We start from the raw sequence: 17,384 nt of genomic DNA, 5'->3' as shown, positions 1-17,384 counted from the left end.
TTGACATTAAAGATATTAATAGAACATCAATTAATCTATTTAAACGAAATTATCTGTATTTTCTATTTATTAAATTTAGAATAATAATAAAATTAATAATTAAAAAATTAATAATTAATAATTAATCATAAATATTTTTAAATTTGTTATCTTATTTTATGGGATTATAATATATTATTAACGTGCCACAGAAATTAATTTAGCGCGTTGTTCGTTATCCACGTGCAATATTTGTTGCAATTACTTCCTATTTACCGCGATTCATAGCACAGTCGTAATTAGTATCGCTTGAGCGTTCAAACGCATGTGAATACCTCATTTATCTCATACTATATTCGTAATTGCCGAATTGATTCGTATATATCGCGTAAATCTCTATTTTAAATATCATTATCTCCTGTTCATAAAATTAGAGGAGAAAAAAAATAAAATCGGATTTTTAAATGCAAATTTGTCTTTCAATTTATGCTAAAATACACGGATATAAATTGTATTTTTCACACATGTATATGAGAAATATTTCAACTACGAACATTTATTTGTGTGATTTAAGATTTAAACACTAACACTCGCATGCTTAATAAATGATTTAGTATTCGGAAACAGAATAATAGAGATCAATTAATAAAGGAATTAACGTATTGCTTTTTGGAAGAATCGTCGTTGAATACGCAGCGAATTAAATCCTATCAATATTATTCAGCATGCGCTGCAGATATTTTTTAACGGATTGTGATAATACTTTTTTTTTGTTAGGTCGGTAAACAATTATGTCACGGATATTACGGTATACAATTATCTCATGGATTATGCATTTATCGCAAAATAAACTTATATGTATAAATTAATTTATAAAACGTATCATCCGAATCTTTATATTTCAAATAGATATGGATTATGAATAATGATAGTGTTCCCTAAAAAATTCGATAAGCTCGAAACGCTATAGTGCGAAAACGCGGCGATGATATGTTTACAACGTCCAAAATTGCTGTCACAAGCATATGGCATCTTGTATTCATGTGATAATGAATAAAATAGTTGCATGTTATACTGGAGCGCAGTATTATACCGCACGAAAATAATATTATCTCTCGTTTCTGCTTCACATATTCCGATTAGCAGATGCAATTCGAATATCATGCATTGTACAAAAAATATTCACCATTTTTAATTATATCTATTAATTATAATATCTACTTACATAAATAAATTTGTCTGTCGATTTATCAGGAAGAGCAGAATTTTATTTAAATTTATATTATGCGATTTATATATCGATATTAAGTTTATCTACTAACACTAAGCAATTGTATATTTTATTAGTAAATATTTACATCGAATTTTAATAAGAAAAGTTTATTATTCACAGCTTTTTAATATACAATCTTAATATAATAATTGCTTCTATCATCATGAATAATTTATGACAATCGATTGAAAATGTATATATTAATGACAAACTTCTTGCTTGAGATAATATTTCGTTGAATTTCTCGATCTGTAGCATTTAGGTTTTGCTGGAAGTCATTGAACCAATCAATACATTCGCATAAACTACTCAGCACTATTCAACAAGATATTATATAGTTTAAATAAAAAGAACCTAATAATTTTGTTCTTATGTTCTCTGTAATTATCTATATAATTGACGGGATAAATTTATTATATATTTCATCTTTATTTAACTTTAAATAATATTTAATAAAATGGATTTTCCATCAATTTTGCGTTAAAAATTAAACGATCATTTATATGAGAAACCTCTATCAAGTAAATAAATTTTCCGGTAAACGATGCGCGTGTAAAATAATTTGACAAATAGAATACATTAAACGTTAAGCAGCTTTCAAGAAACGACAATAAATCGCACTAAGCGATATTTTATGCTAATATATATATAAATTCCATGCAAAAGATGAATTATACCTGCATATCTGACACGTGCTATTATGACAGAATAATCCCGAACTGTCGACATGTACGAGAAAATGTGATGTAATTTGAATAATGTGATGCCGTATATGAATCTTTTACTATATCGTACATCATAATATATTGGAAGAAAATATACTGCACGACGATCACCGTATTAAATATTCACAATTGTCACGGCAGAAAAATATTGAAGAATCTTGGAGTAAAATGTGAAACGATATGTGAAATTAATAACGCATTTTTGCGCCATGTCTAAGATTGTGTAACAAATAAAATGCTAAACTAAAATAATTTGTTAAAAATAATATGTTCAATTAATAATGAAGATTTCAGAGAATGAATATTACATATTATATGTTGAACTTTTTAATAGAGGATTTATATATTAACATAATTTAATTTACTCACGTTTTAAAGTCGTACTTATATTCCGTCGTCAATTCATCCGCGTTTGCAACTAATATTGTGAGGATTCGCGTCTTCAGCCACAAGATTTTTGTCGATATTCGTTACCGTTGACGTAACACTTGCCCATCTCACTTTCAAATGATCACAGATATAACTTGTCGCGCAAGAGAGTCACCTTGGTTTTCGTACATAAACTTACCCGAGAGTCTCATAATATATCGATAGATCCAGCATTTCATATCGCATTCCTTTTCACGAAAAAGAAAGAATTGTAGAATCGTGAATTAGAACGATTTTAAGTCCGTCGATATAACAAAACGTTAAATTTAGATTAGCTTTAGAATAGCTTAAAAATTTTAAACTTATTTTTTTTCTCACAAGAAAATGAGATATTTTTCTTACAGCTTATTTTGGTCAGCCATGATAACGACAATGAAAGCCACGTAGGCATATATCTGACTAACATAAGAGAAAAACACGACGCGACATGATTGAGCACCGCGCAAAAGTTTTATCGACTCTAGTGTCCGCACTGCATTATTTATACTTCTATTCGCGTCTGCCAGTTGGAAGAGAGATCGGAAATGATTCTAAAAGAAATGATCAACGCACCAATAGGAAAAAGAGAGTGATATGTACAAACATGGGAGATAAAAAAGAAATATTCATGTGAACTAAAAGAAGCATGAATAAAAAAGAGTGAGAAAAAAAGTAAAAACAATGTAACAATGAAATAATGTAAAATTGATAACGAATATACGAACAAGAAGAAAATATAATAATTAAAAATTTCAAATAAAACATGGTTAATTTGCATTAACGGATACATTCCCAATTATTATATAAAGTAAAGGATTAATATCTGTTGAGGTGTCTTAATTCGAGATCTCTCATATTATTTTTATATATTTTTTTAAATATTTATGTAAATGTTAAAAATATGTAAATAAAAAGAAAGAAATTACATATGGATTTACAACTTTTCACGTGAAGCAAAATTTATTTCACATCAGCTGATACTTTTGTTATGAAACGCTCTAATTCCTCCCCTGCTTTATAACGAATTTAAAAAAATTAAACAAAGTTTGTCCAATTATGCAAGTCACATAATTAAGTAAATCACTCTAACTAAAGCTTTATTAGATAATACGTATATTTCGGATAAAGTGGATTATCTGGATGGAATATATCATGATATCTAATATACTACATTACCAAGCAAGCATCAACTAAGCCAAATATTAATACTGTAAACATGATCCCTCTCCTATATGTCAAGATTATAATTAATTCTAATAAAGAAATGTGCGAAATTAAATAAGCGTGTTAAATGGATAGAAAAGATAAAATAATTTTCTAATAAAATTAATTTATATTTTTTATATTTTTCTCACAATTAGTAAAATATCTCTCAAATCGACTGTATCGTTCAACTATATCCATTGTATCGCTCAAATAACTTTTCGAATACAAATTGATAAGAATGATAGAAGTTTTCTGCATGACTGTTTTTTAAGGATATTTTATCGTATATGGCAATAATAAATTATATGCTATAAGTAATTAATAAGTTTTTTGTATGTTCATAAGATGTTCATTTTTATTATTAATAAAAGCTTACACAATATTTTACGAAGATCTTAAGTCGCAAAAGACAAAAATGATTAGGATATTTTAGACATAACGATTAAAAAGCTGGATAATACTTTGTGACATCGCATTCATTATTCGGCAAATGTTGACAAGTTGGTATAGGCGGCACTTCGCAAATACATTTAACACAAATAGAAGTATAATCCGTATCCCTATTTAGCTCGTCGCCAATATGCATCTTCATGTTACCGAACAGACATACATTCTCATCTAAAAAAAGAAATATCGATAGATAATTATATTTTTTAAATTGACAATATATGAAGATATTTAGAGATTTTTCATAAATATTTAATTTTAAGTTGAATATCTAATGTTAGAGATTCTAATGGCGTGTCAATTAAACTAATCTAACAAAATTTTCTTACATTTACTAAATTGAAAGTACGATGATAAAGTTAATTATATTTTAAAATTAATTGCCTCATTTTGGATAGAATTGTAATATTAACACGCTATGGAAATTGATTTAGCGCGCTGTTCGTTACCCGCATGCAATGTTTGTCACAATTACTTCCTATTTGCCGTGATTCATAGTGTAGGTGTAATCAGTATCGCTTGAATGTTCAAACGCGTATCAATATCTCATATTTGTCTCACTTTGTCTATATTCGTAATTATCGAATTAATTTGCCGCAAAATAAAAATATCGCGATTAAAGTGAAAAAGACAAAACCAGATCTTTAGTACGAAACAGTGCAAAAGATTGGCCACTCCAGTTATGCTAAAATATACTTTGAATTTGAATTTTATATAAAATATTCCAATTGGATAAAGAATTATTTATTTGAAAATTGTAGCTTTATGAATAAGTTTCAAAAAACAAAGTAATCGAAATTAATTGATAAAAAAATTAATTTACACGTTCTGAAAAAATGATTATAAATTATATTATTATTTGTGTTCCTTGAAAAATATGACAAAGACGCAAATAACACAGCGATAAAGTGCTTATTAGCATTTAAAATTGTTCTCGGAAGCATCTTGTGTTGAAATAATAGTTAGTCTGAAGTCATTAAAATCGAACAAATTAAACGTATCGAAGATTAGATCATATTTTGCAACAAATTGCAGAAAAAATTTTGTTGTCAAACCGATGTATAGTGCAATATTTCCCGGATATATTTACGTCACAAGATACATTGATAACATAACGATAAGTATGAAACATTAATAACATAACGATAAGTATGAAACGTACCGTCCAAATCTTCGCCAGATTTCAAATCATCATGATTATGAATTACGGTGTCATTAGAATTCTCTGAAAAATACGACAAAATAGATAAAATATGAGTAACACGGAAGTAAATACGCGAATAAATTGTATGCACTTAAAAATTCGGAAACTTACGGCATCTTGAGCTTAAATGACAATCGATCTGAGGCAATTGATCGTTATAAAACACTGGAGCGCAGTTTTGATAAACGTCGTTTGGATTACGGAATTCAGGACTACAAAATGGACGTTTGGATTTGACACAGAAAGGCTCAATGTTTTTACCTGAAAATATTAAAGTCCAAATTAAAATCGATACTGATGTATGCAGTTTAAAAAAATTTTGATTGACAATTATCTGAATTATAAAGATGTAATAAGTTATTAAATAAGTTTATTTAAAAATAATTAAAATATTATATTATACGTTTTTACCTTCGTATCCCGGTTGACAGATACAATTCAACTCTGGTTCATTCTTCACTTCGAAATATTCGCCATCTTGATACATCTTTCCGTCTACAAAGCAAGTGGATCTGTTTTCCGGTTTCTCAGCTGAAATATATAAAGAGTTTTATTTATATATTCAAATTATGCGAATATACATATTATTATGAATTATTATTTGCTTAATTCGTATTAAAAAATAATGCATGACTTGTGGAATAAATAATTTGCATTCGAGTTTTAATAATAATAAATAAGAAAAAATATATATATAATAACAAAATATATTAGAATAAGTTTTCTAATTTTAATACAGATAATTTCCATACGATTCATAAATTTCGATTCATAAAATTCAATACATAAATAGACATAAATAATTTGTGACATTTGATGAAGAGAATATACTTACGACAAATTTCCTTTCCCTCGTCGCAACATCTTGACAGATTTGCTCGTTTATAACAACCAGGTTTGATTGGTCCGAAGGCACAATCAACGCCAGCACATATAAATGCAGCACTACTTAAAAAGATTGTGCAATTTGAATAAACAAAATCTTATAATTTTATATTGCCTATAATCTGACTATGATTGATACGACTTGATATTTTTGATATCTTTGATATTTTTGCGTTTAAATAAATTTTGTCGAAATGATTTCCATAAATCATTAAAGGTACAACGATTTATAAATATAAGCCAAAAATCTAGAAGTAAGTAAAATGTAAAAAATCTAGAATAATGAATGACATGTGAAATTATTTGCAAAAATGCATTAAATGATTATAAAAAACGAGCGCAAACTAAACGCGATCTTATTAATGTAAAGAAATCCTGTACAAGATGTGAATTATGTCCATATATCTGACACGTGTTGCTATGGTAGAATAATTTTGAACTGTTGAGATGAATGTGATTTAAATAATGTGACATGAATCTTTTATAATATCGAATAAAGATACGCTGGCTCATTGATATTCGTATTAAATACTCGTTCGTATTAAATGATTGTCACGCTGAATTTGTAGAAAGATAGAAGAAGAACTTAGTTAAAATATGAAATGGCTGGGGTTGACAGTGCATTTTTATGATTATTTAATACGTTGTACATTACATTGTATAACAAATGTTTGTTACATATATATATGCAAGAGCAGAAGAGTAGTTAGAGAATAATTTATAATAGTAATTATATTAATATAACTATTTGTAAATATCGTGTGAAAAATATTATTCTCACTTTTTTCTTACTATATGTGACCGAATATAATATACTATAGGTGACCGAATTATTTTTCATTGATTTTCGCTGATAAACAAAATATACATGCTCTATATATATGTGTTCCGTTCATTGTGTAAGTTATTTACGAGTGCAATGCATGTACGTTAAAATGATAATTATGTTAAAAAATCATACTTACACTCCATCATCCCATCCACGTCTGCAAGTACACTCGATGTCGCATGGATTCGCATCTTCAGCCTTCAGATCTTCATCGATCTCGTACTCTTTACCATTAACGTAACACTTGTTCGTAGATCTCTCCTTCAGATGGTCACAATTATATCTTTTCGCGCAACAATCACCTTCTTTTTCGTACACAGGCTTGCAGCGGAGAGACTTGTAATACCTCAATGGTCCCGGACATTTCGTTTTATCGCATTCCTCTTTATAAAAAAAAGAATCGAAAAGATTTGATAAAAAATAATGCTGTAGATGGATGATTTACATCATAAATAAATAATTTACTATGTAGAGAATTTTTATTATTAATAGTTCCATCTCAGCGATTTTAAATCCACCGATGTAATGAGAGACTACTTTAAGATGAGATGATTATTTCGAAAATAATTAAAAGATGAAATTAAAAGTGACAGGACAATAAAGTATCGCTTTTTCCTTAGGACTCACCCTGGTCAGCCGTAGCAACGGCGACGAAGAATATCACGTAGACACATATCTGAACAAGAAAAACATAACACGACATGATCCGGCACGGCGCAAGAACTTTATTGCTCTTTGCCATCCGTGTTGCAGTATTTATTACTTCTGTTCGTTCGCGGTTGGTATTCGGAGAGGGATCGAGATGCGAGGAATGATGATCAACGCACGAATGAAAGACGGAGAGCGGGAAAACGTGGAAATAAATGGATGTATATATATGAGAACTAGAGGAAATATATAAATGAAAAAAATAATAAGGAAAGAATAAGAGAAATAGGTAAAATTTAGAAAATAATAAAAAAGATACAAGTCTATATAAGTGAAAAACCAAGTATATACGCGAAAGTGATAATGCCTTTATTAATACAGTACATCTACACTCATGCAGAGATTTTACGACGTGCAAAATTTATAAATACTTTTCATATTTTTGCACCAAATATAGCAGTTTAACTATATTATTAATTGTTTAAATGATATGTTTCTTAAATATTACAGAGAAATTTAATCATGAAGTGTAAAGTACCTCGGAAGACATTAATGCTTCCGATTATGCAATCCACACATTATAAGTATGTGAAGGTCATCATAAAAATTTGCAAAAATTTTTTTAAGGATGCTGAGAAGGATGAATAATTTTTATACGAAATGTTGTTAAGAAAGAAAAATACTTTAATATACAGATATTTCAATGCATTTCTTATTATTAGATGCCTTAATTAATATACGTTAATATATGTGCAAAAAGAAGTGCCAATATACTGTCATTACTATCTAAATTTGTTGATAATAGAAAGTAGTTTTCACAGCAAACAGCTCGATCAAAATTTTCTTTGTGTTTAAATGTAATACAGAGATTTCAAGAAATTTTTCGTTCTATTAAATATGCAATTAAATTAGCTCTGGTTAATATATTTTTGCTTAATATTCTCATACTTGACTATTCAAAACACTTATTCCTATCGAATTATTGCACGTTAAAAATCACTACTCAATACAACAGTATTTTTCCTAATTTTTATTTAATAACTTTTTATTTTTTTAATTATATCTAATTTTTCTAATTTTTTTATTTATATCTTTGAATTATCTAAAGCAAAACTCCTTTCAATTTATCGCAGATTTGTACGAATTGCTTAAATTTAATTCTCCAGGAATAAATATTTCTGTTTATAATTTTGTACACTTTGTACTTGCATAAATGTGGCTATTTTTGTAAGAAAAAAATGGAAAAATTATCTTAATTATAGGTAATGGAAAACTTTACTTCAAGATTACTCAAAGACAATGTTCCGCAGTGTTAGACGATTCCGCGTAATCAATTTGCGAGTAATGATATTAATCAAGCATATATAATTCGAGAAAATGAATAATTTATCCTTCGTCGTGGAGTCGAGCAAAGTTTGTATATCCGGTTACATAAGTTATATAATTAAGAAGATTGAAATTAACGCTCTCCGTCGAGGAATGTACATTTTAGATGAATTATGGAATTATCTGGATCGAATATCGCGATGTGTCCGAAACATGCATCATCATTTTGCAAACAGACAGCGACTACAAAACAAGTATTAATACCGCAAACGTGATCTCCCATGCGGCAGAATAATAATTATTCGCACGAAGAAACGTGCGAAATCGAGTGAACGTGTCAAATAAACTTAAAGATGACATGATATTGTAATAATTATTGTCAATATATACAGGGGTCAATATATACAGGACAATATATACAATATAATTGTTTCGAAAAAAAAAAATGTAATTGTTAATTGCAAATTACATATTTTTTCTTCGAACCAATTATGTATTTTCTTTACACCAATTGATTCCTCTCATTATTTTGTACATAAAAGTATTAAGGTAAAATAATCGAATGATGAATATTTTACTAGATATATATTTTATGGTTTATGTAAAAATTAAGAAATTATTTCAAGCCTCATAACTCGAAAAGTACTCGATGAAAAAAATACTTTATTATAGTATCGTTTCAATAAAGTGTGTCGAGCTGCAATGACAAGTCAACGATTGACACGTGATGCTCTCTCGGATGATGAGAGATGAATTCTTCATTCGGACGCTCAAGATGCAACACCATTAAACGCGTTACCGCGTAAATCATCCGGGCGGTACTAGGGCACAGAACTGGCTCATAACTGCGAATTTACTACACTTTGCCCGACAGTACGTTACACGTACCCGGGTCTCGAATGTTCGCCATTACACTCGGTTATAGCGGCTCGACCGATGTAAGCCGAATAAGTTCGCCCGCTCGGGAAACTGATTTATCGCGTTCGAGGGATTGGATCGTTAGTCTTATCCCTGTAAAACTAATGACTCAATCTCAGTCATCCCCCTGCCGACTGCCGGATTTATCGACCTGCGGATCGCGTACGATCATGCGGAATATTTCCGCAGAGGGGGCGAATGCAAATTCGCCTCGAAAATCGCGAGATTTCTCGAATCAGCGAGAATCTTATCGCGAACGCGCAGCACTCTCGCTCGGTGATCCGAAAGAAAATGGTCCGCATAAATGTCGAATTAATAACGCTCTCTTTTACATAAGGACGATTGACAGAAATTTCGGGTTTCAGTTAAAAAGCAATTAAAACAATAATGAAGTATTGTCGGTTAATAAAACACGAGCTGAACATTTAAGCAACTTTGTTCTTTGTCAAATTTATACATATGTATTTATGTACTTTATATTTTTAATTATAATAATTAATCAACGATGAAAAATTAATATAAAATAACGATATAAAATTAATATATAATAATAGAATCATATTTACTCAATTAATCTTTGGTGCAAATTAAAAATTTTATCTTTCTCTAAGCATAACATTTATTCAAAAAATGATGAACATATCACTCTGAGATAACAAGAACCTTGAACCAAAGTCAATTATATGCCGCCTTCATTATCTATTGCGATATTTTTCACTGTTTCAAATGTGAAACGCTAAAACATAAATTTCGAATGAAGTTTGTCGTTGCTCGATGCGTATGCGTTATTTATAATACACATGTATTATTTGTACTGAGAAAATAAAGCGAAGTGCAATCTAACGTTATTCTTCATTACTTTAATATTTTTTACAAACATAAAATAGCCGGAATTTAATCTTTATTAACACGAGACGCGACTCATGAATTTGCGCACATTTTGTAATAATTCAATACATCTTGTTTTCGGCGTAGAATTACTTAACTATTAATCAAAGAACTACATGTCTTTTATAATTAATAACGTAATATCTCAAGAGACAAACAATTGTTGTAGAGATATATTAATTAAAAATTGCGAAAAATATTTGAAAAATCTCATTATTCACAATTCAAACATAATTATTTCACAATCAACAAAGAAAGATTCATAATAAATAACTAAAGAACAAAATAGCTAATATAACATATATGATAAATCCAAATTGTTAGATGAATAATAATAATGTCTTTGTAAAACAAATTAAATATCAAGAATATGAGAGACATGTCTATAAAGAAGCTTATAAAGGATAACAAATCAAATATAGATTTCTAGAGATAGAAAGATTTACGGATAGTCGATGTGATGAGAGAAGAAGTTGCGAGTAATATTAGATTCAACATCGATATAAAAGAGGCAAAATACACTGGCAAAAGCGTATATTCCTCCGATAAAAATAAGGTAAAGCGAAAACGGCTCAAATATGCACAAGGTGATGAAACTTGAAAACGACTGTCAGTAACTTGAAGTTCTCGATGCAAAGAGTTTTTACGAACAGCGTACGATCTTATTTCCGAGTGAACGCTTTTGAATCATCGTCAAGTATCGCAGTTTTCTTTAGTTGTAAACGATTTATTGCGCGCATACAAAAAAAGTATCTAAAGAGTAAAAAGCACGAGTCCGAGTTGAAACTACCGGCTTCTTGCTGTAAATATTCGTGAATATACGCAAAAAATATGTTAAATGCTGCATTAAAAAAAAATTTAGTTATGACGTAAAAACGTACCGTAATTATAACCACGTATTACGGCATATTTTGTAACCGTAATTAGAGCTCATCGTGGATAAAAACTATGATAAATAAGTGAGGAGACTGTTGCATACAGATTTATATTTATATTGAAGTTCTCTCAGCTCCATGCATTATTGATAGAGATGGAATTCGATAATTTGATAAATAGCGTGAGTGAAAAAGAAATATAAATATGACTTAAATTTTCAAATTACTCGGAATTTACCGAAATGTACGAGACACAGCCAACGTCATGTCTCGATAAAAGTTAACTATTTATACGAGTCTCTCGCTCATAAATATAAGAGCTCGCAGACTCTTATGTTTATCGATATTGTGTGCGCTTGCATTTAAATATTTTAAAAATAAGAAAACGAGAAAAAAGTTTGCGTAAAATTACAATAAACTCGTGACGTCTTACGTGACGAAAATTGTGCGAGAGAATTTAAAGCCTCGCTCCTCGTTACCACGCGCTCTTCAAGATATCATGTCGTCATATTTTAGAATATTGTATAATGCAACCGGTTGAGAGGCTGAAGAACGCGACGGCCAAAACGACGACGACTAACATAAATTCGGTCAACTTAACGTTGCAACACTTTACGGTAACTCTCTTAGTACCCTCTCTCTCCTCCCTTCTCCCTTTTCCTAGTCGTTCTTCCCTCCAGCACCTCGACGAGACCCGCACTGCTTCCTAGGAACTTGCGAAATTCCACGGTAAGCGCTGCACAAATTCTCGGGGGCGATATCGCGCCGTAAGAAAGTTCAAGTCGACGTTATCATTACTCGCACAATCGCGGACGTGAGAAAGTTGGCAGTAAGGAACGACGTAGGAACAATCCTTCAGCCGCCATTCGCTTCGAGCCTCGTCCTTGCTCCGACGAACCCTTATTAACGAGCACGTTCGTTTTATTTCACACTCTGCCCTTATGCAGAACAATTACTCTTCGTATGTAATGCAATCGAAAGTTTACACTCGGAATAATAATCGTACGTCGTCATTTCCAAGGAAAATAAAATAAACGATGAATAATATTATATATTTATAATTATAAATTAAAATAGAAAAAAATACGATTAATTGATAATGGATAGAATTGCAAATGTATAGATTTTGACCTCTCAAATAACTCGAATTAATAAAATTTTCCCTATGCATTTCAGTTTTTAAGACCTCTCGGAATGATATTAATCGTTAATTATATTTTTATTTAATTGTATCGATAAAACTTTTTTAAAAAGCACTGAAATATGAATTTAATTCTCGCACAAGCGACAGTTTGCGAATTTTTGTGCGATGTAAGGATACGCAGATTTCCCGACTGTGTTTGCGTCTGACAACTAAATGGAAAATCGCATGTATGTTGAAGACACTCTCTAAAAGTTAGCGTGGAGTCGACGTAACTACAAGCTTAAAGCTTTGTCTGGACCAGCAGCCGTCAGGTTAGAGCGAGAAGAAAAACGTGGCTTATCCGTGAAAGCAAATGCGAAAACTAAAAGCCTCGCAAAGCCACGAGGGCACGAAATAGAACAAATTTGTCTTCGGCGAGACGCTATCTTTTTTTTCCGTCCGTTAGATACGCATATGTGTTTGTGTAACGTTGATTCCACGATACGTAGTGCGATTACGTTAAAAAAATAGTGATATATTTTCCAGTCTCTAAGAATCAGCGGGAAAATCTGCATCTACGCTTGTCGGACAAGACAATCGGCTTTAAAGGATGACGCGGAAACAAAATACTTTTTTACATTTATTACATAACAAATAAAACGCAGCTTCATGCGATACAATCGGCTGAGATTCTAATATTTTTAAACGAGCAATTAGTTTAATGAAAATTGTATCGCATTTATTACATAATAAATAAGACATAGCTGCATGTGATATAATAGACTGATTTTCTTAGATTCTTATACTTTTAAAGCAAATTTGATAAAAATTATATCAGCATATCAAAATTGCATCAACAAATTTTGATCGAAATAGCAAGATTTTTATTCTTGTCTACTCATCTCATTAAATAAACGAAGAAAGAAGATACTACGATTGCTTTCACGGAAAATCTTGTGATTTCAATGAGTTCAGTTATCCCATTATTCCATTATCCAACTACTCTTATAGCGATTGACTTGAGAGAGCGATTATTTTACAAGAATCGTGAAAAGAAACTCTGAAAATATGTTTCAATTCTCTGTCGCTATTTTAGATTAATCTAATATTTTATTATAAACCATGCCGCAAAAATATTATTATTTATCTCGACATTATTTTTTTAAACGAAAACTCTTCTGCGCTTTTTCGCGATCTCGCGTATCCGTTAGAATAATTTATTTGCCGCTTTTTCTCGCTTCATGAGCCATTGGAATCAAACGAAATTGATTCGCATCAATAACGGGGGATTTCTATTTTGCCGGATTAGAGACTCGAGTCTTGAATATACCCAACATGGACCGACATGAATCTATACGAGGGGAGGAGAGGGGCATTCCGTAATATCCAGCAAGAGGTATTTAGCGGTGCGTCAATGCTGAAATGTGGAAGATGCCGCGGATCATCTCCCACTTCCATTATCAATATCTCGAGATATTCGTGGGAGTTGTGTACAAGGGAGGCAGAGGCGACGGCGGTAGAGGCTTTGGCGGATTTACGGGGCCGCGCTTCCGAAGTTCATCCGTTAATGACCGAGCCTTAGGCGGCCTAGGGTTGTAACTTCAGTCGCGAATATCCGAGCCCACTATTCGAGCTGGCGTTTAACTAATGACACGTTGAGACGATATTGTCGTAACTTTCGATGTCACGAGAGCTCTGTCGCGATCTTCCAGCCACTGATGTACCTTAGCAGGTTCGATGAAAGGTGAGGCGATGATAACGGATGCTGCCTGCTCTCGAGAAGCCGCTGGGTAACCCATTCGATAAGCAAGAATTCAAAGTTGCTTTTGTTGTCATAAAACTCTTTTGCTTCTTAATTATATATATATATATATATGAATGCACTTTTATAAGAATATAAGTACTCTTTTAACTATGTATTTTTCCTTACATCCAAAATTTTAGCAAATTCATTTTCTAGGAATTTTTTTGATACCTGAATCTCAATCTGAATCAAAATTTTCAACATTAAAAAATTCAAGATCCAATATGGCAGAAAATTATAAATTTTAAAAATTATAAATTTTTTCCTCAGATTCGGATTCTGTGAACCAAAAAACTCTCAAAGAAGTTTTAAGAAAACGCAATTATTAGTTTAGACTTAATACAAAACATATTGTATTTTTATATAGAATTAATAAAAAAACAACATGGCGGAAAATTCTGAAAAATACTTTAAAGTGTACTAAGTTCATTAAAAAAAATGCCTTTTTGATTTTTATAATAAATTAGTGAAAAATGCACTTCTCCATGAATAAACACTAATTTTGAGTATTTATTTTTATACATGGTATTTTTGCAATTAACAATTAATAACCATATTTTTTATGTTTATTGATGTTCTAGGGATCTTGTAGAAACAAACTCCCTAATATTTGTTGTTAAAAAAGTAATTGAAAAAAATGTAAAAAGGTGAATTGTTGAGCGACCCATCATGACGCAAAGAGTTAAAAAAAGATTCTGTAACTTTCGGTACATCATCGTGAATATAACTTACAAAGCACGATTTGAATTGCAAAGTGAATTACAAAACAGCTCGCTTATTATACTTTGCGCGTATATTTTCCGGGATCTTTCTAAGAATTCTCTAAAATATTCGATTTATCTCGAGTTATGTAAACTCTTTCGCGCTGCTCTTGTCAAAGACAAAGAGGAAAATCCGGAATCTAACAATAAGTGCACTCCTCGCGTCTCGATAAGGAGTTAATTACGTTATTTGACTTAGCAATTAAAGAACAGATTTTTCCGCCAACTCCGCAGCTCTACCGCCACCTCCTTTTTTTCGCGAACAAAGTTAGTTTCGCGCGGGCCAAGTTAATTACAAGTTACGAAATTAGAACTTTACCGCCTGTTCCCGGATCCCAGAACGCAAATTAATCCAGCTGGACGAGAATACAAGCAGAAAAAAAAATATAAGCGAATTCCGTTAAAAATGTCGTCCTCTTAACATCATGGCTGTTGCATCGAGACAACGAAATTTAAAAATTAAAATTGTAAGCATTTCTCACGCGACAAGAGTTTTTTTTTCCTTCTATGCATGTGTATTCACTCATATATGCAAAATATATATATTTTATTCATAGCTGAAATAAGGCAAAAATTGAATATTCAAGGCATTAAGATTAATTGGCAGATCTTTCCAATTGAAATACTTTTGTAATATCTTTTTTTTGCGCGAGAAGCTCCCCTCGCACTGTGTGCCAGGGGATTAAAAGAAGAATTACCATATATCCACATAAGAGTGCAGAGAATTCTGAAATTAAAACCAACTTTCTCAACAATGTGACGGAGAAAATAATAAAGTTAGCTCGGTGCTTTTCAAGTCAACTCTTCATTCACACTTACTGAACTTACTACACATTTATGACTTCCGCTAAAAGTTGCTGCATAAAGGATGAATAATGCATTTCGTATTTTGCGAACGGCAATATATACTATATTTGATTTTTCGAGCCACAGTACTTTACTAGAAACAGCGCATCGAGAACGCTCAGGATGAAAATGTGCGCTTCGCAAAAAAAAGAACCAAAGTTGTACTAGACGAAGAGACTCGGAAAGATAGACTCTTGCAGATGGCATATTTGGAATATAAGGAGAAAGCAACGCAATAAAAAAACACGTCTAACGGTCCATGACGAAAGTCGTAAAAAAGATAAAAGTTAAAGTTCGATATTATGCAAAATCGCAATTACTCTATAGCTTTCTGTTATGCCTTGCACGTGTGTATCGATGCGGTCGCACAGACACGCATCGGTAATTTCGCGTTTGCGTATCGTGAGTAATATGCGGCGAAAAGTACCCGAGGTAATTTAAATTAGGAAGACATTTCGCTGACTATAACACGGTTGCTATGTCGTTTATTTTTCGTAAATTATGCCGAGATCGTACCTCTCTGCGCTTCGAGAGCCATATATATTGCGGCGCACATACATAGGGTGACCAAAATGTATCGTAATCGATATTTAGATAGTGAAATCTCTGTAATAATTTCTAGCGAATAATTTATCATTGCTTATCAGTATATGACTTATTAAAATACAACCAGCAAGTTTTTAAATTATATTATAAAAATGATGCGATTCGGAGGGAAGGGGGGGGGCATATCAAAGTTTTTTATTATTGATAAATTTAATAATTAATATTGGAGCTTAAGTCAATTTTAGACAAAAGTCCATAGTGATTATAATAAATCAATTATTCCCTAATCAATCGATTAAAAAGAGTTCAAGATCTTTTGAAGTTAAAATTCTTTTCAAATTGAGCGAAAAAATATTACATTTTCAAAAAATAATATTTTTTATCGCCAATAATCCCATATAAGTGTCATATAAGTTAGCTACATACATATGTCATTTCGGTCAATTTCACGCAGATCCAAGTGCGCATAATTTTCGCCACCCTGTATTGCAACCGAGCTGCGAACGAGGGCGTTGTTTACGACCGGTGTGGACGCGTAATTGAGTGCGCTTAATAAATAAACATGCTCGCGCTCGAATACGCATCCACGAGATGCATATTGGGGTGAACTGTAAAAAATGAATTCATTTTTCAGAGAATGTTGGTCGACTCAGAAAATATGCGTTGCGACATTCCATTCAAATTGCAAAGGTA

The 17,384-nt window shown here is 31.3% G+C and overlaps 3 protein-coding genes across 6 annotated transcripts in view; 1 reads left to right on the top strand and 2 right to left on the bottom strand.

The window, feature by feature from the left end:
- The window catches only part of LOC145973681 (uncharacterized), a 204,302-nt gene that overhangs the window by 78,650 nt on the left and 108,268 nt on the right, over nt 1-17,384 (top strand). The window lies entirely within an intron of this gene.
- Nucleotides 1-17,384, bottom strand: part of LOC145973679 (uncharacterized) — a 170,478-nt gene that overhangs the window by 56,201 nt on the left and 96,893 nt on the right. The window lies entirely within an intron of this gene.
- On the bottom strand, nt 3,929-7,738 carry LOC145973227 (uncharacterized). Of its 2 annotated transcripts, none has more exons than XM_083102470.1 (7): nt 7,584-7,738; nt 7,093-7,339; nt 6,078-6,190; nt 5,654-5,773; nt 5,354-5,503; nt 5,201-5,263; nt 3,929-4,209 (listed from the first exon to the last, which is right to left on the bottom strand). In XM_083102470.1, exons 1-7 carry the CDS (start codon nt 7,696-7,698, stop codon nt 4,034-4,036), a joined length of 984 nt encoding a protein of 327 aa, XP_082958596.1. In that variant the 5' UTR covers nt 7,699-7,738; the 3' UTR covers nt 3,929-4,033. The 2 variants fall into 2 exon arrangements, with proteins under 2 accessions (XP_082958596.1, XP_082958597.1); XM_083102471.1 differs by having other exon boundaries at nt 6,078-6,187.

The sequence above is a fragment of the Camponotus vicinus genome, unplaced genomic scaffold (assembly GCF_025532165.1).
Source record: "Camponotus vicinus isolate PSW18456_S1 unplaced genomic scaffold, iyCamVici1.0 SCAF_6, whole genome shotgun sequence".
NCBI classification, from domain to species: domain Eukaryota; kingdom Metazoa; phylum Arthropoda; class Insecta; order Hymenoptera; family Formicidae; genus Camponotus; species Camponotus vicinus.
The sequence above is the reverse complement of the archived record's forward strand: the minus strand, read 5'-3'. Positions and strand labels throughout refer to the sequence as shown.

Excerpts from the sequence above, each read along its gene's own strand:
- LOC145973227 (XM_083102470.1), bottom strand. The coding sequence starts at position 7,698 with ATGGCAAAGAGCAATAAAGTTCTTGCGCCGTGCCGGATCATGTCGTGT. Across the intron at positions 5,774-6,077 it reads CGAGGGAAAGGAAATTTGTC|CTGAGAAACCGGAAAACAGA; the intron begins GTAAGTATATTC and ends TATATATTTCAG. Across the intron at positions 5,504-5,653 it reads CTGTCAACCGGGATACGAAG|GTAAAAACATTGAGCCTTTC; the intron begins GTAAAAACGTAT and ends TAATATTTTCAG.